Source organism: Suncus etruscus, chromosome 17, assembly GCF_024139225.1.
Source record: "Suncus etruscus isolate mSunEtr1 chromosome 17, mSunEtr1.pri.cur, whole genome shotgun sequence".
NCBI classification, from domain to species: domain Eukaryota; kingdom Metazoa; phylum Chordata; class Mammalia; order Eulipotyphla; family Soricidae; genus Suncus; species Suncus etruscus.
In genome coordinates, this window is record NC_064864.1 from 16,172,570 (window position 1) to 16,199,093 (window position 26,524).

The 26,524-nt window shown below is 37.0% G+C and overlaps 1 protein-coding gene across 1 annotated transcript in view; it reads right to left on the reverse strand.

The window, feature by feature from the left end:
* PRKG1 (protein kinase cGMP-dependent 1) overlaps nt 1–26,302 on the reverse strand; it is a 1,196,983-nt gene extending 1,170,681 nt beyond the window's left edge. Inside the window, exon 1 of the mRNA XM_049764671.1 lies at nt 25,752–26,302. Within this exon, the coding sequence (XP_049620628.1) occupies nt 25,752–26,065 (314 nt within the window). The 5' untranslated portion in view covers nt 26,066–26,302. The remainder of the gene's footprint in view (nt 1–25,751) is intronic.
* Between the last annotated feature and the right edge of the window lie 222 nt (nt 26,303–26,524).

Genomic DNA, 26,524 nt, shown 5'->3' on the forward strand with positions numbered 1-26,524 from the left:
GTGACACTCAGGGATTACTCCTGGCTATGCACTCAGAAATTGCCTCTAGCTTTAGGATATCATATGGGACTGCAAGGATCAAACTGAGCTCCATCCTAGGTCAGCCACATGCAAGACCCTACTGCTGTGCTATCGCTTTAGCCCCTATTTCAAATTTTAGAAGTTCTATATTTATAGATAAAAATAAAAGATTAATGATATAAATCTAAACATAGTTTAACATATTCATTGACTTTCTTACTGCTAAGAGACAACTTAAGCTCTGCCTCAATTGTTACATTCATCTTTCCCAAAGCAGTGACTCAATGTAAAGAACAGTTAGAAGCTGGGAAAAATAATGATAACAAGAATAATAATAAAGGAGTGGGGAAATCTAATGCTCTGTGAGTGCTTTTTATACCCAAACATTTTGCTTTTATCTTACCTATGTATTTCTAACTTAATATACAGATGCAAATGCTATTCTACAGAAAAGTCACACTTTAATTCAGGATAAATACATTCATTCTACCCCTATTATGTGCCACATTCCATCTTGCTGTGTGGGGTGAGTGAAAGTGAGTTTAGAGGGAACTCATCCACAGCACAGACCAAAACTAGCAAACAAGTAAATCATCTCAAATACTACAGTGCTCTAAAGAAATCAATGCAAAGTAAATGAAGAGAATACGGGGAGGAATAAACATGACCACAGAATACTCAGAAAGGTGTCTTTGAGAAAGTGACATCTGAATTGTGCATGAAAAAGTAACAAAAGTTAATATTAAGTAATAAAAGAACATTAGGCCTAAAATAACTCAGATATGTAGGTGTTCCCAATGAGAAATTGCTTCAGATTAATATGGTCAGAGAAGGCTTCCTGAAAATACATTCATTCAACCTGTGTTAGACTCTTGGAAGCTCACCGAAACTTCCCTCCAAAGAAAAAAAAAAAAACTGCAGTAGATGTTACAGTAAGTAAAAATTATAATTTCATAACTCTTTTTTTTTGTTTTTGTTTTGGGGCCATATCCAATGATGCTCAGGGCTTAGCTCTGGCTCTGCGCTCAGAAAATCGCTCCTGGCTTGGGGGACCATATGGGACACTGGGAGATCAAATCAAATCCGTCCTACGTCTTGTGCAAGCAAGGTAAACGACTTACCAGTGTGCCACTGCTCTGGCCCCGATAATTTTATAACTCTTGATGTAATAAATAAAATATTATGCAGTTTTATTTTCTGTCTTAACCATCAGACATTGTGTCAAGTATCTCTCCTATTTTTTTTTAAGGCTCATGGATATAAAAAGGCCAAATTATGCTGGGCTAAAATAAAACAGAATATTCTAATTCTCTCTCTCTCTTTTTTTTCTTTCTTTTTTTTTTTTGGTTTTTGGGCCACACCCAGTGATGCCTAAGGGTTACTCCTGACTCTGCACTCAGAAACCACTCCTGGCTTGGGGGACCATATGGGATGCCGGGGATCGAACCACGGTCCATCCTAGGTTGCATGCAAGGCAAACACCCTACCGCTTACACCACACCTTTGGCACCAAAATATTCTTATTCTTAACCGAACACATAAACAGTTCCTAACTATGAACTACTGTTCTATTTTCTGACACTAGGACAAATGTCTTTCAATAATGTATACAGTACAGACCATTATATTTGGTTTAAAATTCCCATTTTGTTATTCCAATTGTTTGCAAACTCTCGATACTAGATTTACTTAGAGAGAGCTTTAAAATTATAAGTTGTTAGGACCTAAGTCCAAAATTTCAAAGGGATTGAGAAACATAGCATTTTTAAATATTTTCCAACTAATATCACATTCCTGATTTATGGACACAAAGTAGTCTCTATTGCATTCTATTCCTCATTTTATATTCTTCAAATAATCAAAATCAAGAACACTGATTCCAATCCTTTTCAGTAAAATGTGGCACTTTATGAATGATTAGATACATCATAAGCATTTTTATGAATCTGCTCCAAATCCTTTGTATGTTCATGTGTAAACTTCAGGCATTTTATATTCCTACATACCTTGTTATAGATATATAGGTATGCATAGATATATCAAGATGGTCCCTATACAAAAAGCATTGTTCAGGGCCTGAGACATAGCACAGTGGTAGGGCATTTGCCTTGCACACAGTCTATCCAGGATGGACGGGCTTTGAATCTCTGCAGCCTATATGATCTCCCAAGCCAGGATCGACTTCTGAGCACAGAGCCAAGACTAACGACTGAGTGCTTCTGGGTGTGACCCAAAAATACCAAAAAAAAAAAAAAAAAAAAAAAAAAGCACTAGTCACAATTGTTCACCATTACTTAATAAGAAAATGCACATTGATTAATGTGATTTAAAAATTCCAACCACTTGTATAACTTAATTTTTATCATGTTTTGTTTGTTTATTGGCCCATAGCCAGCGGTACTCATGGATTGCTCCTTGCCTCTGTACTCAGAAACCACTCCTGGCTATGGGGGTCATATGGTATACTGGAAATAGAACCCGCATCCGTTATAGTTCAGTTGAGTGCAAAGCAACGGCCCTCCTCCTGTGCTACCACTTCAGCCCTAAACTTTAATCTTTAATTCATTGAAACCCACTAGTTTGTCATCTCTGAAATTCCTAATGTCCTGTGAATCCTTAAACTCAATTCCTTATTCTCCCAAATCACTACTTTATTCTTGATACCTGCACAATAAGTTAGCTAGTAGTGGCACCTCATTTCATTGCTGACTAAGCAACATATGTGGCAATTTCTCCAACTGGCTCATAACACAGATGCTTTTGTACTCACAGGTCTGACTGGCATCAGAGCAGAGGCTTCAGGAAGTACAGTCAGGGAGGAAACAAGTGAGACAAAGTGTGGTCAGAGAGTCACCTCCATCTGAATAATGTCACAGTAGGACCAGGAATAGTCATAGTAGAGACCATTTAGATACTTATTCATCTGTGACTTCACTGGAACAAGCACATATTAAAATATTTCCCCCTTTAAATTCTCCTTAAGAGAATTTTATTAAAAACCTCAAGTTCTTTATGAAACACCACCTCAAGAACATCTATGTAATTTAGACAGCTCCATTTTTCTCAAGCTTTAAAGGGCTCTTTTATCTTAAGTTGCACTCATATATGCAGTTCATTGCCTTATTTAATAACTCAAGTCTCTAATTGTTTTCCTCTCTCATTTCACATATAACTTCCTTATCAATTCTATATTCAGGAATGATAGTAACTCTTAAATCTTTCATGTTCTTTTCTTTACCACTGTGTAACAAATAGGTATTAGAAAGTCAAAATAGCAGAGGGTGACTAGAAAGATTATAGTCTTAGGAAAATGTAAGATAATTTGCAAGATATAAAACAAGTATGTCATAAGTCTAGCTCATCTATCACCTCACTTCAAGATAAATATACTACTAGCTCAGAAAAATACTACTATTCTAGATAAATATTCAAACTTTACTAGCATTAGTAAATTTTAAAAATGATATAAATTTTAAGTTTAAGAAAATTCTTAAGTTTAATGTAACAGATGTCCAAGGTCTACATACAATAACAACATTCTAGTCTTTATTGAATAGATTATACAATTATGTCACATATGGGGGCCAGAGTGATAGTACAGTGGTAGGGCATTTGTGGCTGACCTAGGATGGTCCCGGGTTTGATTCCTGGCATCCCACATGGTACCCCATGCCTGCCAGAGAAATTTCTGAGCACAAAGCCAGAAGTAACCCCTGAGCACTTCTGGGTATGGCCCCAAAACTCAAAATAAATAAATAAATAGATAAATAAATAAATAAATAAATGTGTCACATAGTTAACTGAGTAATTGCTAAAAATCTTAAAAATAAGAAATATGTTTGATTAGGAGTGATAGCACAGCAGTAGGGCATTTGCTTTGCACGTGGCCAACACCGGAAAGACACCGGTTCTATTTCCAGCATCCCATATGATCCCTTGAGTGTGCCAGGAGCAATTTCTGAGTGCGGAGACAGAAGTAATTCCTGAGTGCCACCAGGTATTACCAAAAACCCAACTCCCACCCCAAAAAAGAAAAGAAGGATATATTTCTATAAAATATAAGAACTGATGGGCCGGAGAGATAGCATGGAGGTGGGGTGTTTGCTTTACATGCAGAAGGACAGTGGTTTAAATCCCAGCATCCTATATGGTCCCTCAAGTCTGCCAGGAGTGATTTCTGAGCATAGAGCCAGGATTTAACCCCTGAGTGCTGCTGCGTGTGACTCAAAAACCAAATATACATATACACATATATACATATATGTGTATATGTAGATATAAGAACTAAAATAAATTGAAAAATTGGGCTGGAGAGATAGCATGCAGGTAGTGCATTTGCCTTTCATGCAGAAGGACGGTAGTTCGAATGCCGTATCCCATATGGTCCCCCTGCCAAGTGCAATTGCTGAGTATAGAACCAGGAGTAACCCCTGAGTGCTGCCGGGTCGACCCCAAAACAAAAAATAAAAAATTGAAAAATTGCTAAGTAACAAGTAACAAAGACAGGATATAGAATGGTGATCACCTGTGACTAAATATAGAGCAAGTATAGCATGCTATGAGGTCCTAGATCATTTGAGAGGAGCTGTAAGTACAATATTCTAAATCTTGATTGTGGTCATCATGACACAACTATAAATTTTCTAAAAAGCATCATACACTACATGTATAATGGGTGAAATTTTGTGGTATGTAAATTATACTCAACAAAGCTGTTAAATTAACTGTCTATCTTTCTTCTACTCCATGACACATTTCAAAATAAACTAGTATTTTTATTTTTATTCTAAAACTTTCCATTATCAGCTCATCACCCTGACTGTCAAGAACTTGTCTGAGACTATTAATGTGTTCCACCACAGGATAACAAGGCTGTTATCATGCTCTCACCCACAATCATACTGTTTTCGAAAATGCAACTTGAGATTCATTATCAAAATCATTAGCAGCAAGAGTTTAAAGGCAAAGATTGTATTTTGCATCTGATGACTTCTCAGCCTAGACAGCAAATATTCAGTTTGGCAATAAATGGTTTTCAAGTAAAAAGACATTACTATTGTCTAACTTCCATGCATGTATTTAAAGAAATAGAAAAGACACTTTAAATACTTATGATGGATCAAAATAATATCATCAAAAAAAAGAGTGGATCTTAAAAATGCATGATATAGGCAGAATTCTCCAGGAAATGTACTTCAGAAGTGACATCTGTTACTTAATGCCAGAGATAAAGTCGACAAAATAAACAAAAGGAATTACATGCAATTATTAAAAAGGTTTCTTATGACAAAACTCAAGCTTTTGCTAAAATAAACTCAAGACAAATAAATTCAAACAAAATAAAGGCACCTGCCTTAAAGGGCAAAATTATTTTATGCACTATATAAGATAAATCTAAGATTCGTAAAGTCTTAAGCTCAAAAATAAGAGCTTCTAGTAATAGCATCCAATAAAATAGAAGAGAAAATAAAGAAGTCTTCAAAGAAGACATGGTGAGGAATAGCAGGTATATTATAAAGTGCTCCTGCTCACTCGTGATTAGATAAATGCAAAATAGAAAAATCAGTGATATATTGACATATACCAAAAATATGATAAGATGCCCAAAACAAGAGTGCTTATGGAGATTAATAAGTCATCATTCACCCTTGATGGAATTATAATTTGAATAAGCCTCTATTGAAAGAAGTATATAGAAGTTTCTCACCAAAAGCAAGAATATATGACCAAATGATCCCACATTTTGTCACTGACCTAAAGAAAAAATGTTAATTTTAAAGAACACACATACATTTAAGTGATATATGTATATACACACTATGGTCATTGAAGCACCAAGTATAATAGCTAGGATGTGTGAACAACCCAAAAATCCCACAAATCACTAAATCAAGAAGCTATGATACACATGGAATATATGTGATCCTTAAAAAATAGTGAGTCATTTTATCATTTTTATAATTTTTTATCATTTATCATTTGATGTGATATAGGTCATTGAAGGGAACATGAATCAAAGTGGGGAGAAATAATTCATGATCTTACTCATCTGTGAGATATGAGACAAAACAAGATAATCGTTAGTACTGAACAATGACAAACTGTTAACATTAAAATACAAAACCAGGGGCAAGAGTAGTAGCACAGTGGTAGGGCATTTCCCATGCCTGAGGCTGACCCAGGACAGGCACAGGTTCAATTCCCAGCATCCAATTTGGTCATCTGAGCCAGGAGCGGTTTCTGAGCACAGAGCCAGGAGTAACCCCTGAGCACCACCAGATGTGGCTCCCCACACCCCCTGAAAAAAATACAAAACCAATGGGAAGAGGGATATGGGATGAGATCAGATTAGAAGAGACATAGGGAGAGAGCAGAGGTGGACATTTTGGTAATAGGAGTATAATCATTTTGTATATCAGTAACATTAATTTTAATATTGTACTATCCTAACTACCTATGATATCATAAAAATGATTAATATTGTAAAATACATAATATTCTGAAGCATCAGTGCAACAATCCATATGTTAATTTACTTTATGTATTACAATAAAGATAAAAAACAAAATTAGCATGATTTCCCATAGATGTATATACAAATAATGATCACCAACTAGTATACCAATCTTTTAGAAGACAGCTTTTCCATAGATGGTGTCCATTGTTCACGGGTGTATGAGCACTGCCCATTCTTTTGAGGCCTAAGCCAAATAATTATGCCAATGTTCAGGGTATAAGGCCTAACTGCATTACCAAATTTGTGTTCCCATCTCTATTAGATAAGAACTTGTTTGTATATGTATTATTTTTCCATTTTAATGTGCCTATGCAAAAGAGAAACAGTGTCACAAGATATTGATGGTACATCTGGGGGCCAACGGATCAGGTCCGACATTTCCCATAACTTGGTTCAAACATGAATTCTATACAGAGTTACTCTTCTAACAGCATTTCTTATAAAAGAGATCTCAATGGGGAAAAAGCAAAAGAACAATCAAATAAAAAACCAGTTCACAAAATTGTCACTATATAAGACGATATTCAGAAAAGAGTTACAGATGTTAAGGGAATACAAATGGGATATACAATGGAGATACACGTGTCTCCTTTATGTTTTAGAGATAGTCGAGGGGGAGAGTGTTGTTTCCTGGACAGCACTCTGGTCTGTGATTTGGCCATCTAGCAACTCGCAGCACCTCATATCAGGAAATGTCTTTGCGGGTGCCTTGGAAACTGGTTATGGTAGCAAACACAGATATGTAGTGAAGGGAGTTGGAAGATAGGAGTCCACTGATAATAGATTGATAGGAACATGGTTTTGGTTTCTTCTCAGGTGGAGAGTTTTTTTTTTTTCATTTTGGGAGTTGGCTGGCAGTTAGCTTGAGAGAGGATATTAATCTGGTTCATAAAGAGCGAAGAGTTGAGGGTAAAAATGGTTTCATGTGGGGTGGTAGAGAGTGAAGGTGAGAGTAAAGGACTAGAAATGAGCCTGTAGGGTGGAGAGACAATGGAGGTAGAAAATAATACAACATAGACATTCTGTATATTTTAGACATAGATGAACCCCTATGATATCCTATTAAACTATCTGTACTGTACTGTACAGTACTATCTGTACTGTATGGGAATAGAGAAGGCTGTGGGAGCATCCGGTGCTGCCTCTTCCCCTAAGCTATGGAAACAACCACAATGGTCTATAACAGGATGCAGACCTCTACTAGGGAAGACCTACCACTGCTCTGGCTTTGACTTATTCCAAAGAATATTCTCAACACCCAAACGACTCAGCAACAACCTGCTTGCAGGGCAGATCGCTCCGCATCTAATAGTGTGCTGAAACTAGAGGATGCTCCACATCAGCCTGACTTCGATGAAAGAAATACATAGAATCCACAATCTTCAAATATAGGAACTGGATACCAACAACAGCTAAAGTGTGAAAAAGTTTCACCAGGAACATGGAGAATGACTCGGGTGGACAGATTGGCATGCCTAGAGTTCAGAGTTGGTCTTATGCCAATAAACTTCTCGGGTGAGGCCTCCTGATAATCAAGCCAAGGGTTTTTTTCCGTTTTCCCCATATTTTTCTGGGCCTATGCAAACAACAGAGATTGCCACTGTCATACCTTTACTATTATATTTTTAACACTTATATAACAAAAAAAAAACCAGTTTACTGAACTTAAAAACAAATAACTGTATAAGAATTCCTGTCTCGAATACAGGCAGGGGATGGGAACCGGGGATGGGAAGGGGGCCCTTGAAAGAGGGGGAATGCTACTCTGGTGAAGGGGATATTCTGCTTGTGACTGTAACCCAACTATAAATATGGTTGTAATCATGGTGCTTAAATAAAAAAAATTTAAAAAATGTCATGTGGGGCAGGTGGTACTTAACCCTTGTTTCTCAGGGCTTCTTCCAGCTTTGGTTCAATCTGAGATTCCTGCTGCTTTTGTATCTCTGGGCAGGAGAAGCCTGTGTTCCCTCCCCTCTTTATGTATTTTCTGACTATCTACTCAATTAAAGTTTTCATGAAGATCATTCATCAGGAAAAAAAAAAGAAGAAGACAGTTTTCCTTCGGATAATACTCCATATCTATTACAACTTAACCTAATTTAAACACATGTCACACCACTCAAATTTGACTAACTCATTCCATAATTCTCTTTAGGCTTGGAATTTCTTATTGCATTATTTTGGGACTTTAAAGCTTGTTTGCCTCTTCATGCCTATAGTTAACCCACTCAGAAGTCATGTAGTATTGGGGTTGTTATTCAATCTTTCTGTGAGTCATACGGTGTAAAGAAAGCAAAGCTGTGGTTCTCTATAGGATATTATGTGTTCTGAAATTCTTCCCACCATCAATTGTTGTGAGAGATATTTGTATCAATTCAGTAATGGAATATGGTCTAATAAATTCCATAAAGAGTGAAAACATTATAATCATCCAAACAACTAATGCTTTTCCCTATTTTTGATAACTGTGCTCAGGGACTTACAAACATGCTCTCTAATTATGAACAGTGTTCCTAATGAGCAAGTGGGAACTCAAATAGATTGAATGTCATACTTATCGTATGTAAAGTAGCAATTGAATCAGAGTCATGCCCTTATCTATTAAATGAGCTGTGTTCTCAATGTGCATGCTTGTAGTAGTTTTCATTAGTACACTGCAGAACTCAGTGAATTCTCAAGACAATTCGGTGGACACGTTGAAGCTGCCTAGTGTGAAAAGCATATAAATTGAGTCTGATGACCTATTGCATTTACTCTGTTGCTACTTAAGAGCTGTGGAGATGGGGTTATATCACCTTTATCTTTTGATATTGGGTTGCACCACCTTCACCCTCTGATACTTGAATTTTTCTTCTCTAAAAATAGTATTATATGTTTGTTTACTGGGGCTGAGGCAAAAAATTATGTCAAACATGCATTCGTTTTTTTCCAGCCAAATGAAATAAAATGCTATGGTGTTACTTTAATTAAACAAATTGCACGAGTCCATAGGTCTCACACATTCACAGAAGCATATGATCAGATGATTCTTTCAAGGACTGGGTGTTTGCAGGTTTTATTCTGAAACCAAGAAACATGTCAAAGAAAATTTGCTTTTAATTTTCTGTTTTGTTTTGATAGATGTTGAGGCAAGCACCTAATGAAACAGTATTTTATCATGACTCTGATGATGTCTACCAGCTCATAATATTAAGATATATGTGAATTTGGGGATAGTCAAAATTAGTAAGCTATTATCATAAGCTTGACAGATTTTGTTAATGAGAGTTTTGGCTGCATTCAGAAAGGAATTTAGAATTCAAAAGTAGTCTCTTTCCATTAATACCATGCTTTCAATTCTCAGAAATAAAACCATTGACTTTTCAAGGTAGGCCAATTAACAAGGTTTATTTTGTAGTACTCGTAATGAGACATTATTCGGAGTTGAAGGACATGCATGCTTTCTTGGAAAGATAATTTGCAGTCACAGACTCTTCCAACTACAAGGGACTATTTCAGATCATATAGCTCAAGCTTAGTGAATGAAAAACAAAAATGCCAGATAACTAGATCAAAAAACTAAAATGCAATAAGGCAGGCAGATAATGCATACACAAACTAAATAAAGTTAAAATAGAAGGTCAGGACATGCAATAAAGTTAGAGGACACAGGAAATGACACAAAGAAATAACAAGACATTTGAATTTTCAAGCTCATAAATATTCTTATGTCCAACCAAACATGCTTTGAAGTTCTCCAGAGTCTAGTAGCATGTATTCATTTTTTTCTTATAGTAAATGATAAACTATGCTTATCTCATGCTTCCTTTAAAGAACCATTGAGCATGACCATGTGACAGTCTTGTTCTGGGATCCAAGAATATAATATTAAGTAAAAAATATTTACCACAATCTGGGGGAAATGAACATTAAAGTTATTAAGGAAAACTTAAATAGTTTTATATAGCTTTATATACACTACAAAACTTATGACTAGAAACACCACTCCATCCAGCTATCCCTGACCCAATCTATGTGGAAGAGCCTCTGAAGAGGTACTATTTTAGCATATTATAAAAATTGAAAATTTCAGGTATTAAATAATTCAGGCATGAGAAACACTTATTGTCCTATCCTGAAAAAAATTCTTAAGAGTAAATGACTGGACAACATATTAAACAAACATGACTTTACTATATACAAATAATGAAAGAGTGGGAACTGAAAGGAACTTATATGCATAATACTCCATTAACAATATTACAAACCATGATGCCTTAAAAAAATGAGGAGGGAGAGAGAAGTGAAGAGGCAGGAAACAAGATAATTGGAAATTGGCAGCAGGAAATAAACACTGGTGAAGTGTTGGGTGATGGAACATTGTATGACTGGAGCTCAATTATCAGTAAGTTTTAAGTCTATATCACAAAATTCAATTAAATTATTTTAAGTAATAAATAAACACTGAAAACCTATCCATAATATATTTTATTAATAAAATATCAGAAACTATTAAATACGTTTTAAATAATAGCCAAATAAAGTAAGATGCTAATATTTAGGGAATAATTAAGGAAATTAAACACATTGGTAAAACATAGAAATGTTTATTTTAAAAGGGATTCTAATTCAAGGGGAATGTGCACAGGCTTCTGAAATTATTTAATCAAAGAAATAAAATGCTTTAGTAAAATATTGATAAAAATGTCTACATACAGATGTTAGATAGTTCAACAAGCTCAGAATAAGTTATGCTTGTATAGAGATCCCAATTTGATTCCCAGCATCACTTGGTCTCTTGAGAACTCTTGAAAGTAATCCCTAAGCACAAGAACGACTGGGTGTGGTCCAAAAATAAAACCAAAATAAAATAGAAATAACTTTCTATATATAAAATGGCAAAAATAAGTACCTTAGACATAAATATTTGATAACAATTTGAATATAGAAGAACTATTGTTTTATCAAAAGAGATATGAAAATCCAAAGATGTTCATCTCTAAAAGATAAATATTCTCATGCTAATATAGCTATATTAATATATGTCACATAAAAAGATTCCAAAACATACATAAAAGAAATAAGAAGGGAATAAAAGTTGAAATTGTGGTTAATTTCCATCACCATAACTGTGATAGAAAGCAGAGAAAACAGTTGACATGGGAGAGAGCATAGCTTTGGTGCCTCACACACCAATATGTGAATACATCACCCAACTATTTGAATTTTAGTAATTTGCTTCACTTTCTGTAGGTCAGCCTCTCCATATTGAACTATGAAAGTAGTGTTTATTTTATAATATTACTGAGAAAATTAAGTGGAACACATGTATTTTTAAAAAATACCAATGATCACCAGTATCATTAATAATTGAATAGAAAAGATAAGGCTGAAAGTTAAAAATAACCACCATTCTAAAGGAAGTCTGTGATAATACGAAAAAAATTACCTACAGCAGTATGAACATTGAGTGGATATAAAAAATGATCTGACTTAAACACCAAACCCAAAGTCAGCAACAACAAAATTGATACCCAATCTACAACAAGCTATACACAGAGGGGAACAGTTACACTAGCACTCTGGGAGGTAAAGGAGGGAGATATGGGACACATATTGGGAAAAGGGGTGGAGGGATGTCAACCCTGGTGGTGGAAATGGCTCTGATTCATTGTCACTATGTACTTTAAATATTATTGTGAAAGATTTGTTATTCACTTTGGTCACAATAAAAATCATTAAAAACCTTTATTTAATAAAGTTCTTGTATTACATAAAAATTACCTATATACAGAAAAATATAGAGAACTTAAGGGAAGGAACACAAGCCTCCTCAGAACAAGAGACATTTTTAGGATTGCTTTTCTCCTCTCATGAAGAAGAATCAATAGTTCTGATCTACAAAAAGTTCTGCATCTCCTTATGGGAACCACGCAGGGGGAAAACATCTGCAAGACATGAGTGTAAAACTCACAAGAATTGGCGTAGGAATTATTTATTAATCTCTAGGTTCATCTAGCTGAGAATGCCACACTTGCCAAGACAAATAAATGTGTATTCAGCTTATTCTCCATCCATCACAGTGACAAGAAGCCTGAGGAATCTAGAAGACGGAGCACCAGTCTGTGGTTATAGATGGCTTACATGGTACAGGACCTCAGTCGCAAACCCAAAAGTTAAGACAAAAGTCACTGAAGAGAGAGGCTGACCTGAAAACAGTAGCCCTCTACAAATGATCAGGGCTGTTTTACACTTCAGGAAGAATTATAAAGCATTATAAAGCAATAAAAATGATTGGATGCTTTCTGGTATCAGATTCTATTTGTCCATCTGTATATCCTGAACTGGTATCTTCAAAATATTTTAGCTCTTTTAATCTATTCAGATCTGGGACTATAAAACACTTAACACATTTTTGCTTAATCATGGCAATGTGATATATATATATATATATATAATCTATTGGTGGGGAATGTTGGATCACATAGCTGGGATCAGAGCTTACTCCTGATTCTGCTCTCAGAAATAATTATTGAAAGTGATCAGGAGGGCCAGAGCAATAGCACAGCGGGTAGGGTGTTTGCGTTGCACACAGCTGACCGAGGATCAACCTGTGTTGGGTCCCCAGCATCCCATATGATCCTCTGAACATGCCAGAAGCAATTTCTGAGTGCAGAGCCAGGAGTAACCCCTGATTACCACTCAGTATAGTCCAAAAAACAAACAAACAAACAAAAGTGTTCAGGAGGGAGACTATTTGTGCTGCTGGATAAAATGTAGGTCAGCAGTGTGCAAGGCAAATGATAAATCATCCCTGTGGGCCCATAATCTAGTTTTTTAAGAAATAATATGATCATCAAATATGAAAATTTTATGAAATAATTTCTTAAATTATTTATAAAAATATAAAAATACTCACACATAAGTAATATCAGGCATCTAAAAGTTCCATATCTAGAGTCTTATTCTTTAATAATATTGCAAAGGCTATAGATTTACTAGGGTCCTCAAACTGTAGCCTACGGGCCACATGTGACCCACTGGGTGTTTTTTTCTCCACTACCTGTCCTGCTTAACATGCATCACATATCTGGGCCCACAGTTTACATGCATAGTATGTGCTCTGCACTCTCTGACCCTCCTCTCTCTCTTTTGATTCCTGCTCTCAGTCTCAGACAAGCATTCTCAATCCATGGCCCACCAAAAGCAGGACCACAGTTCCCATTGAAATACTAAAAGTCTGTTGATTTAACTTTACATGTTCTTTGTTTTACAGTTCACATTTTTTACTTCAAAATAAGATATGTACAATATACATAAGAATTTGTTCATAGTTGTCTTTTAATACAGTCTGGCCCTCCAATGGTCTGAGAGACAGTGAACTGTCCCCTTATTTAAAAAGTTTGAAGACCCCTGGATTATACTTTGAGCAGTGGCCTATTTGAAGCGAAACAAACTTTTTAAGGCTAGGCATTTCCCACCAAAATCAAAAAGCGAGGAAAAGGATTATCCCAAAAAAGAGACATAAGGTAAAGTCAAAATTAATTCATCAAGTGAGAAAAAGTTAATAAAGGATGTTTTGTTCACAATGAACTTGTTTCTTTATGATTCCTCTTCAAGAGACCTATTTTACAGTAATAATCATTTAGGTGTTATGAAATGCCAGAAAATACCACTCCTCATTTCATGATCAAGGAATCACTCAATTTGTGTTTCTCTTTTTCTACCCAGAGGATGTGTGTCTCTATAGTAAGAAAAGCTAAAAAATGCGGAAGACAATTAAATAGGTTACAAAAGTTCCTGACATATTTTACTTTCATAAAGACAACATAAAAGTCTGATGTGATAATCTGAAAAAAAGAATTAATAGTTCCTGATTGGGTCTGTCACTATTTATTAAAGCAAGGGAACAAGAAAGAAAGTGGCTGAATAGCACAGGGGTTAAGGAACCTGCAGCAAACTTCAGTTTGATCCCAGGGCACCAGGTGGCTCCTCTAAGCATTAACAGAGGCTGCTAAGCATTGCCAGGTGCAGCACTGAAGTCTCCAAGTAACAGTGGAGTGACCTGGTAATCCCAGCAATGCCAAGACTGAGCAGCACCAAATTCTCAGCCCCAGAGTTAAACATCAGTCCAGATACCAAAATACTATTGGGAGGATGTACTGCTCTCCTATGTACAACTCAGGAGCTCTGCCCCCCTCAAAAAAAATAATAATGATAGAGTTTCATTTACAGCATCCTAAAGTTTTTCAGTTTTATAAAAAGAATAAATGCTCAAATAAACATACAGCAGAGATCAGAAATTCCTTTTTAAGTGAATTAGTAAATGAACAAGTACAAAATTTGGAGCAAATCTTTATTTTGTTCTATACCAGATGTTAGAGGGCAGGATTACTACTTAACTATTTATAACTGTAAAAGTTTTTACAAAATAACCCTTTGCCTAAAATGAGGGATTCATTGAATGGGGGATTCTGCCCAAATTGCTTTTACATATCATATTGAAGCATTCGCTATATTAGTCTTTTAAGATTTGATCTTGACCAGTTCCTAAATTAGAGGGTAGGAAAAATCATAAAAACCACAATTCATATCATGTTCCATGCAGTGGGTATTTAAAGTATTACACTGCATCTTTTCTCATTTGAGCATTTATTACACTGTCTTTGGTCTCTCTTTTTTTTCCCTTTCCTCCTGCTGAAATAATGAGTTGTCATCATAGGCTTATAAAATGGTACTTGTCACTTTTAGATACTGAATATCCCACTGTAAAAGACTCAAACTAGGTACTTTTTTTCACACATCTAATTAAAAGAAGAACTATTTTTTCTGCCTCACTCTTACTGCATTATTCAGTCACCAATGTCTTAGAAAACGTATGTCTTAAGAGAAAATAAAGGAGTTGTGCTAACTTGCATATGTTGTCCTTGTTCCCACAAGACAAGAAAGAATGAATAGTTTCTAAATTCCTACAAAGCAAGAAAGAATGACCAATCTGCCTTCCATTCAATCAATAACTATCCTGGGACAAACTTCCCAATTTTCATTATTATTTTCTTTTCACACCATTTTATTCTTCCCTCTGAGTTCAGTCATAAGGCACTGTCAAAGCATAGTTTATTGATAGAACTCAGCCATTAAGATGATATACTGTATATCTAGAAAGGAGAATGTTTTCCTTTCACATTACTTCATTACTCCTTGGCTGAGTTTCAGATCTGATAAAATCTTGGCATTACCATAATACAATTGTTTCTGAAAATAGCACAAGTATTTTTGCTTAACTGAGAAATATTTGTCATCACTAGAATTTAATATAATGAACTGAATTAACTCATTGGCCCAGACTACAATATTTCATGTTTAAATAAATACAATACTACCTCTAAAGAGCAAGTATTGTCTTCAAATGAGAAAAATAAGACTAAATATAAAGGACAATAGCATTAGAAGTTCTGCTTTTGACATGTATCATGAATTTAAGCTACTTATTTATGCATAAGCTAAGCCCTTAGTTCTTTTCCTGGATAAAAAAAAAAGTCTAAGAAGTTGCATCTCTCTGAAAGTAATCCTGGAGAAGTTTAATTAACATGTATAATCTTTAGACAAGCCAAATTAATTAAAATTATTTTATTTTTGATGTTGATGAAAAGTAATGTTGGCACTTAATTATCAATGTTGTTTTTCTTCATTAACTTCCATCTTTTCATATCAAGGGATAGAAGAACCCTAAGATTGCATATCTTTCCCCAGCATCGTGTCAGTAACTCTTTTTTACCATTATTCTGCCTTCAACAGCTAAGCCATATAAATGAGCATATGCTTTAGGTTATATGTTTTTATTGACACAAGTTCCTCTTATCCTTCCCATTCAGGTGCAGCAATGTGGACAAGAATATAGATTCAAAATGAAGTGTTTATTATGCTTCTGATTAACTTTCTGGTGTAATAAATGTCCCTAATTTTCTGGGTAGCTTATAACATCTACTTTGCTTTGTGGTCAATGAAATACACTTTCATATTTTAATATGAAATATAAAATATTTCATATTTTAGAAGGAAGGCAAGACACCAGTAAGCTCCTTGCTATCTCCCATTATAAGATTATTTTGATCAAAAAGGTATTTGCAATTATATTAGCTATTTTTATATTTATACAAAGTGCTCAATTGGCTAATCCTCATCTACGAATATAATGATTAAATTTTAAGTGTAGAAAGACCCCTATCAGAGACACTTATTTAGGAGAAATTTTTTAACAAGAATACAAGAGGAAAAAAGTAAAGCAAGAGAAAGACATTAAGAGCTGGCAATAAGAACAACAGTAAGGTTGTGATCTGGGAAAATGGAGAAGTATCACAGCCTGACCCCTTCGAGAGGGACACACCAGGGGTTTTTCATGGCAGGTGTCATTTTTTACTCAAACCAAACTGCCTGGACGTGGGGCTAGAGTTTGATGTGCTTGTTATGTTTTCTCTGAAGCCTCCTTGGGAAGTACTCCTTAGACTGAGCTCAGGCTGTTTGCCTTAAAAGGATAAAATATCTGTAGGGGAAAAAAAACTGTAGCTGGCTACAGAGACACCACATACCAGAAGGAGAGGCGCTAGAAGCCCTATCTTGCTTTTCTAAGGCAGGCTCATTATTGTTCCACCTTCATATTCTTAACATCTCAGAGAAGCTTCTGGGACCCAGGCAAACAGTCTTTCTGGCTAATCAGGCAGCTGCCTCCAGTGAGAGCAGCAGAAAACTTGAGCTGATGTCTGATCTTCATATGTGTCACATCTGAATGGTGGCCAGGACTCATGGCTGGCAGGAACCAGAAAACAAAACCTCCTGAACAGATGTGCTGCCACATTTGTGTACCCCAGATTCTGAACAGGTACCTCTAGTGATCAGGGTAAACCCCCAAGTCCAGGGACTATGTGAATCAAGACTGGAAACAGTCTCATTTACCTACAGTCATTTGGGGCTTGTCAAAAAAGGTCCAAAGAAAATACTTTCCTCAAGAAAGGTAATCAAAAAGTGAATTTTTAAGAGAGGCTGCCAAGATACACTCACTGCATGTTATAATACTTTCAGAAAGGAAAATAATACACCTACACTTTAGATCCACCCCAGGGCAATTAAGTCACTATCTCCAGGGGTAGAACTCTGGAAAAAAATTGCTTAAGTTCCCTAGGTGATTCTAATATGCAGGCTTAGTTGGGAACTAAATGATGTGGTAGGTACTGTTTGCTTATTAGGAGAATAAATCCAAGGCATTAAAAAGTGTATTTCTTTAATTTGGGTCTTACCACAAAAATAGAGTCTTGCTTTTGCAAGCCCCTAGGGCTTAAAGATTTTATCCAATAGAAATATTCAATATTTTTAGTGGAAATTATATTATGGCCCTTTGTTTGACATCCAACATACTCATAGATAGCACACAGACACACAGACATAGATACACAGACACACATACAGCTAGCTCTTTATCAGACTCATTCCCAAATTTTTGTTCCACACTGGCATTTCCTGAGGAACCTTTAAAAGATACTGATGCCTGGCTTCCACCTCCAGACATTCTAATTGTAATTGGTTTGGGGTAAAATCTATGCACTTGCTTTGATTAGATTTGTTAAAAGCTCCCCAGATGATTCTAATGTGCAGCAAAGTTTAGAAACAACTGTCCTATCTTATTTTGCCACTTTTCCAAAGCTACTTCTGCTTTCTATTTAATTATTGGTAAGCAGCTAATCTTTTTTATGATTTACATTGTTTATTTAATGTGAATCATTTAACTAAAACTTATACCTGTATAATTTGAAAATATGTGCCCTCCAGAACCATAGTAGCACACTCATCTTCAAATAAAGACAGACTTCTTCCTCCATACAAGATCAAAATTACTGGGTCCAAGAATATAATCAAATCCTAATCATCATCCTCCCCTGCCTCCAAAACTTCCAACTGGGTTGTAAATACTTCAAAAAATTCTTATGTTTTTAAGAATGTAAGTTTTAGTGTACTAGAAGGGTTTTTGTTGTTGTTTTATTTTGGTTTTGGCCTCTTATTTTTCTTCTCCCTTTTTTCTTTTTATTGCTATTTTTTATGAGTTGCATATCATGTATTACAGCATTCTTCCAGAAGTAACCAGAACTGAAGTATTTTCTTTTACAGAAAAGTGCATTGGCTATTCTGTCGGGTTCACAGGGTTGAGTATGATGTTTTAAAATAGTTTTTTATGGGGCCGGGTGGGGGTGCTAGAGGTAAGGTATCTGCCTTGCCAATGCTAGCCTAGGACAGACCGAGGTTCGATCACCTGGCGTCCCATATGGTCCCCCAAGTCAGGAACGACTTCTGAGCACATAGCCAGGAGTAACCCCTGAGTGTCAATGGGTGTGGCCCAAAAACCATAAAAAAAGATAGTTTTCTATTAGTTATTGTTTTTTTTTTAAAAGTCGTGGGTTTTTTTCTTGTTACGTTTGTTTTAGTTTTATGAAGTTGCTAATCCTCATACACCTCCCAGTATCAATAAAACTTATTGTATAAAGAGAATGACTCAAGAGTTCAAATTCAAACTCAGACTTCAATGAAGTCAGTGAATGGCCTCATACAAGTTCTTCAGCCTCTCTGAGCTGCAATGTCCTGGACCTCATGATGTGAAAGAAGAATGATCTGACATCTTCCTCAAAGAGTTGTTTGCACAGTAAGAGATGATCTATGAAAAGCGCAGGTGGCAGATACAGAATAAGGACTTGATCAATGTGAACTATTACAAAGGTAAAAGGAAGAGTTGGTGTCACGTTGTTTCGGAAGCAGTGATATGCGGATCCACTCTCCTCTTGGCTCCCTCCAAACAGTGGGGCACACAAAGACTATTGAGCTTGTATTGATGTCACATTAAAGGATTTGGGAAAAGACTAAGCGAGGCATCCAAAACAAGCGTAGGTCTAAGATCAACCACCTTCAGTGCTCTCAGTAAGGCCTCCCACACTGGAGGATGTGAGTTTTTTGACACACTGCTGGTGGATAAGTCTCTATATCCACTTTTATTGACAAAGTCCCACCTGATTTGACTAGTCTTCCACTTTTGCTGCCTGCTTGCTCTTCCCCGAAGCTCATCTATGCCAACTTTGTCTCCGTTAGATGTATCTTTGACCATATTCATCTTTTAAATAGTCATTGCGTTTTACCCTTTCTTGGCCACCCACACCTCTTCTTCTTTCCTTCTCCACTGTCCTGCTCTTTTCAGATAAATAACTATAATTCTAAAATCCATCCTGAAATCAGGCCTTCTTGGGAGTACAATATTAGTTCTGCCTTTTGGGAAACATCTGTTTTGTGTAGCTGCACTTTTTGTGCTATTGTGTATATTTACTTGGCAGTTAGAGAACAAGAACATTCCTCAGACCTGGCAAACAAGATCAGACTTCGAGAGTTCAAAGAGGCTGCCCATCTTGAACTTCTCCGAAAATACATTTTAAGGAGATGCCGAAGAATGCAGTCATTATTGCGGAGGGTGAGAGGAAAAATGGAACTGGTGGTATCAGAAGGCTGGGTGTGAGGAAGTAGGGAAGGGCTGCCGGAAAAGGGTGGCAAACAGCGCCAGCTCAATTCAGATTAGGATTCAAAATGCCACAGATGTGATTGCATAATAAGCTGTTGAGCACACTGATAAATGCAGCTTTAGTATGTGCTTATTTCTCATATCGTCTTACAAGCTCTGAGCTGAGATGGTTCAAGTCAAAGGGTATGGAGTGCTAGCCACCAACCCAGTTCCCTGGGACAGGAGCAACACCTATGACAGAAATGGCAGAAAGAGCAGCAGCCTAGTGTTCAAATCTGGTTGCTAGGATACCGTGGAAGACCCTCCATTGCTAGGCAGACAGGGAAAAAAATGTGTCCATATGCCTTGTAACCTGCAAACAGCAACAACAGAAACTCTCTCTGCCTTCTTCTACCCTTTCCCATTGTAAATCCAGACCCAGAACTACTGAAATAAGCAGGAGGAGCTTGGAACTGTTGCCCAGTGGAGTAAGAAAACTGGCCATTTATGTTCTCAAGGGGCTCTGGAGTTCTATTTAAAGACTTGTCAGTATTTTCATTATAAACACCCTTTTAGGGGCACACAAGTTGATTGTGCTTCCAAGTATCCCACTGGGGTTTCAGTAACCCCATACATGTAACTCTCATACATTTTTATAAAGGTTTCCACAACCTCACTTTTGTTGCACAGACCATCACATGAAATTAATGATGAAACTTAAATGGTAAAGTCTATTAGAATTTAACTTAGAATGCAACTACTCTAAAATAATAAAACCCAACGTCAGTTTGGATTCTTTTCTATGTCCATTTGCTTAAGTATTTGAGGAATCTGAAAAGCTAGTCTGTGACATAAAATTAGAATATTTATAATGAGAACATGTTGAAGTAGGTGGAAAAAAAGAAACTTGGTTTCTTTAGGAATTTTAATTATATACCACTTGGTTAAATATAATACTCCTACCTAGCTAGGAGTATAGTATTATCTGTGCTGTGTTGGATAGTGATGGAGATGGTTCAAAGATTGTACTGACATTCTATGAGGCAGAACTTTATTTGTGGCTATCAAATCAGTTTTGGTCAACAAAACATTCTCATTCTCTGGCCTAAACTTGACTTTTCTTTCATTCCCATTATAGAATTCTGGTAAAGTTACTAGTTGTAAATTGCTAGATGTGCTTCTGCTTCTGTATTGTGCCTTCCCTACCAGCTCTTCTCATCTACTTCTTATCATTTGATTACGACTCATTTAAAATCCCTAACTTGAAGCCAGACTTCAAATACTTAATTAAAAGGCTTCTCCTTCCACATGAGTTTCTGATACCATAACTCAAAATGAGCTCAATTCTATTCATGTCAATTATTTTAGGTATCTGTTCAATGTTTTTCCCTACTCTGTTTTCTAGAATAATTATTTGTGCTGTATTGTGCTTCCATTAGTAAAAATCCCTTGATTGAAGAACTAGGTTTCTCTCATCTCTGATGCCTTGTGATGATTTAAATATGGCAAATATGACATAGAAATATGGACCTGAACTACAGTACCCATTCTGAATTTAATCACTCCCTTTGAATAAATCTGTCTTGATGTTATAACGTCTCTAACTACAATAGAATTTTAGAAGTCTTTGAACTTTCTAAATAAGGTTAGGGAGAATTAGAGGAAAAACAGCATTTCTGAAGTTTCTATTTTTCTCAAGATGTTCTAGTGTCAAGGTTTAAAAGATTACATGGGATCTTATTAAAATAAATGCTTCCCTAAAGGAAGAAACTATATTTCTTTTCACCCAAAGCTCCTCCAAAATACTTCACAACCAAAGTGAATCTGAACAACTCATCATTCTCTGAAAATTAGTCACTTTTAGGTTAAAACAACAATTTAATGCAACATGAACAAATTTCGAAAAACTCAAGTCTACAGAAATAACATAGAACTCTGACAGAAAAATGAGGAAGGTTTGAGAATATTTAAAATTGGTTAAACATTTGAGAACAAAATAGCAGAACAGATGCACTAAACCCATTGCAAAGTCAATTTTAAGTCTTGAAGTATCATAAAAATTACTGTAGACGTCCATAGCAGAGCAAGAGAGAAAGTATAGTGGGTAGGATGTTTGGCTTGGATGATGCTAACCTAGGTTCAATCCCCAACATCCCATATTATCCTCTATCCTACCAGGAGTAATTTCTGAGTGCAGCGCCAGGAGTAATCTTGAGCATTACCAGATTTGGCTTCAAAAACAATAAATAAATTAATAAATACACAAACAAACAAGCAAACAAAGAAATACAGGGTCATAGAATTATCCTTCTAAACTTTTACAACCAATGATCAGATCTCATATCATGGAAAGCGTTATATATATTTTTTTTTGTGGTTTTTGGGTCACACCCGGCAGTGCTCAGGGGTTACTCCTGGCTCCATGCTCAGAAATTGCTCCTGGCAGGCACGGGGGACCATATGGGACGCTGGGATTCGAACCGATGACCTCTTGCATGAAAAGCAAACGCTTTACCTCCATGCTATCTCTCCAGCCCCAGAAAAGCGTTATATTTTAAGGGATGTTTTTGTTCAACTTAAGCAACAGGATATAGATTTCCATTTGTTTGACATCCATAACAGAATAGGGTTTTATGGATAATTTTTAAATTGACATGAATGACACAAGCCAAAATCCTCCTATACCTCATGGTTTTTGGTAGAAGTGCCCTGGCTAATTGCCAGAATCTTACAGCGCCTTCCCTCTAGTTCCTAAAGAAGTAGGGAAACCTTGAGCCAAAATATTCCTATGGTGTAAGCTAATAAATTACTTTACCTCATATACTATTTTTCAAAAAGTCAAAAATTCTTTTAAAAATTCAGTTTTAAAAATAATTCAGTTTTTTTAATCATAATCCTACAATTAAACCTCAGTAATCCAAAAAGTAGAATAAGATTTATATCATATAATTGAACAGAAAATTAGCAGGGTACATAGAAGGGTACCTACATATAACAGAAAATCGAAAATAATGATGAGTGTGAATTTGAAATCAATGTTAGATTATTTAGGTGGGTTTACTCTAACTAGAACTAGAATCATTTAATGGAAGTTTAAGAAAGATCATTAAAACTAAGTGCCATTTAAGACGAATAGTAAGACATAAGCACCTGTTGCCAATAAGGATGTTTAATCAAATTACGTGTAGTGAATCCAACTAAAATTCAAACAAAACTTAACAAAACTTCCTAGGCTTCACAAGTTTCCCTTACTGGTGAAGCTGTCTTGCACCATTTTTCAAAGGACATGCCATAATCATCATTTTGCATACAATATATTCTGCTCCTTCTAAAAGGTACACTCCACTGCTTAAAGCATTTTATTCTTGTTTTCTTTATGTAAGTGTGACAGAAAGAACAGATGTTTTTCCAAAATTATTTGAGTTTGGAAGACATTTTATAGTTTTCTTCAATATGATCTGGTGGATAAGCAACTCCACCCTAACACCTATTAGCTGACTTCTTGGAAGTACAAGTTGTTAAATAAATAATAAAATGCACAGGATTGTTCAACATATGGAATGTTTATTTAACACAGTGTCGTGAATTATTGACAAAACTATGTTCTTTCCCCATCATGAACTCTAAAAATATCTAGGTATTCTACATTTTGAGCACCAATAGGTTATTAAAACTTACCACAGTCTTCAATTCATTCCCTACTGCCTACATTCCTTTAGAACTCTGATAGAATGTTTAACTGGATTTATCAGCTAGCAAATCATGCTTCATTCTAAAGCCTATTAAAATGATATTTTTAAAATAATAACAGTATTTGCCATTATGCCAAAGCCCTGCAGATAGTAAAATAAAATCCTGTAGAAAGCTTTTAAGTGCAGAGTGCTGCCTGAGTTATTTTTTCATTATGCAAAACTTGGCCCAGGAGAGATAGCCATGTACCTCGTTAGCTAAAACAGGCAAGCTTGTCAGGACTGAAAATTAATTTAGCAGAGAATGTTGAAGTGGACTCAGTTCACTCAGGTTTCCCAGGCAGATCTACTAGAAATATCAGGAAACTCAGTGAAGTTAGAACCTCTGAAATATTGAAACCTGTCTGTTTCCCACACACTCAAAGAATACAAACTCCACATTAAGCTAAGCCTGAATGAGGAAGAGCAAATAGTCTGTGGGCATCCAAACACCTAGATAAAACTTTTAAGTGTCCTGGGGATATAATAAGCCTCGACTTATTAGTCCCAACCAAATCCAAGAAAGCAAGAGAAGCACCAACAAGCACCCAGTCAACTTCTGGTACTAAGCCCTTATGTTTATGAAGTAATGGGTTCCAAAATTTTTATATAACATGTATCAAGAAGACACATTAATGATGCAGTTAGGACAGATAAAATTTGTTTGATCAATTATGTCACCATCGATTCATTTCAAACATCGCTTGGCCTCACTTGCTATCAACTTCCTAGGCTTGCCACTTTACTAGAACAGTGGTGTGTGTAACGTATACATTGCTCTAGGACTCTGAGTTGAGCGGAGGGTGTGGATCAAGTTTCATTCAGTTTTCCCACACAAATTATGAAGCCTACTGACCACAGAACTACAGGGTCCTTTAAATGCCAGAACAATATGAGAGTGGTTGCCTTCTTCGGAGCTAAGTGTCCAGCAACCAATGTGATCACATCGTCAAGATAGCTTAAGTTTACTTTTCTGTTGGATCCTCGCACTATTCCCCCTTCTTGAGAAATGAAGGCACAGATCAGTATTCATTAGAGACTTTATGCAAGTTCCTTAAGGGGGGGGATAAAAAAAAAGTACCCTTCTTCTTTAGTTGTGATGAGGGCGGGGGCTAGGGCTCATTCATCAATAGACAGCCAAGGCTTCCAATTGTAAATTGTAAATGTTATCCAATTTGGGCAATTCAATAAAGCATATTCCCTTATCCTTGTGGATGTGCTTATTGTGTGTATGTGTGTGTGTGTGTGTGTGTGTGTATACACTTTAGGTGATGACAGAACATCAAGTTTCATGGGTGCCAGCGTGAATTGCCAGCATGTGGAGCAAAATCAGAGCACCCACAGACAGACAGACAGACAGACACACACACACACACACACACACACACACACACACACACACACACGCCAAGAAAGTAAGGCAGCTATCAGCTGCGTTTGGAGTCTATATGAGCCTGCATTTAGGATTTTCCAGCTGGGCAGGTCTGTCAGGGCATGTTGTCATTTTTTAATTTTAATTCCTCTACTCACGCTGGCTCACACATTCAGGGTCCAATCGGACACACACCTGGGGGAGGGAGGGAGGGAGCTCGTTCAAACTCTAGGGGCAATTAGTAGGTGGGTCTAGAGAGATAGCTATAGATGCCTATATTGCTTTTATTTTTTTTTAATAACCCAAATAATCATGTCTTGGCATCTGCCAAGGACAGGAAAGCAATGTCGGGTGCTGCGCGTCTGTCTCTCACTGAGCAAGAAGTAGTGCTGGTTACCAAAAAAAGAAAGGGAAAAAAAAATGCAAAATTTCGGCCAGCAGGACGGGAGGGCCGACAACAGACAGAAAGACACAGAGACAGACAAGACAAGACAAGATAGAGACCCGTTGCTGGCTCCCTGGCTGGCTAGCTCGCTCTCTCCCCACCCGACCAGGGTGGCCCCCCGGGACCACCCGGCATTGAAGCTTAAGCGAACCCCAGCTTACTGTGGGCTCTTGGGGTAGAAGGGCAGGGTGACGTGGCTGAGATCCTGGAGGTCGAAGGCGGTGGGCTCGGCAGAGATCGCCTGGCGCTTGGTTCGAGGCTCGCCCCCCTGCAAGGTGCCTGCGCTCTGCTTCTGCGCCTGTTGGGTCGCGGGTCGGATCACCGAGCGGTACTTATCCAGTTCGTTCTGGAGCTTCTGGATCAGTTCGTCTTTCTGATCCAACTCCAGCTCCAGCTCGTCGATGAGCGCATCCCTCTGCCTCAGCTCCTCGATCTTCTCCTGGAGCGCGTATTGCAAATCCCGCAGGGTGCCCATGCTCCTCCGGGCTGAGCCTGGGGAGTGCTCCCTTCTCCTGGCGTGGCTGCCGCTGCAGCTGGCTGGGCTGCGCGTCTCAAGTCTCGGGCTCGGGGGGCTCCTTCCCTTCTCCGATCAACTTTCCCCAAAGTCCCCCCCAAACCGCTACCACCCGAATGCCCAAGCTTCCCGACTTGAGACCCAAGCCAGCCCTGGCTTCTGAGCATGCCCAGATAGGGCCACCACCAACACCACCACCACCACCACTGAGAAACTGAGAGTTTGCTTACAAAAAAAAAAATGCTTCTCTCTCTCTCTCTCTCTCTCTCTCTCTCTCTCTCTCTCTCTCTCTCTCTCTCTCTCTCTCTCTCTCTCTCTCTCTCTCTCCAAAAAAATGCCTCTCTCCTTTCCTCTCTCTCTATTCTCTCTCCTCTCTCTCTCAAAAATACCACTCTCGTCTTTCAAAAATGCCTCTCTCCT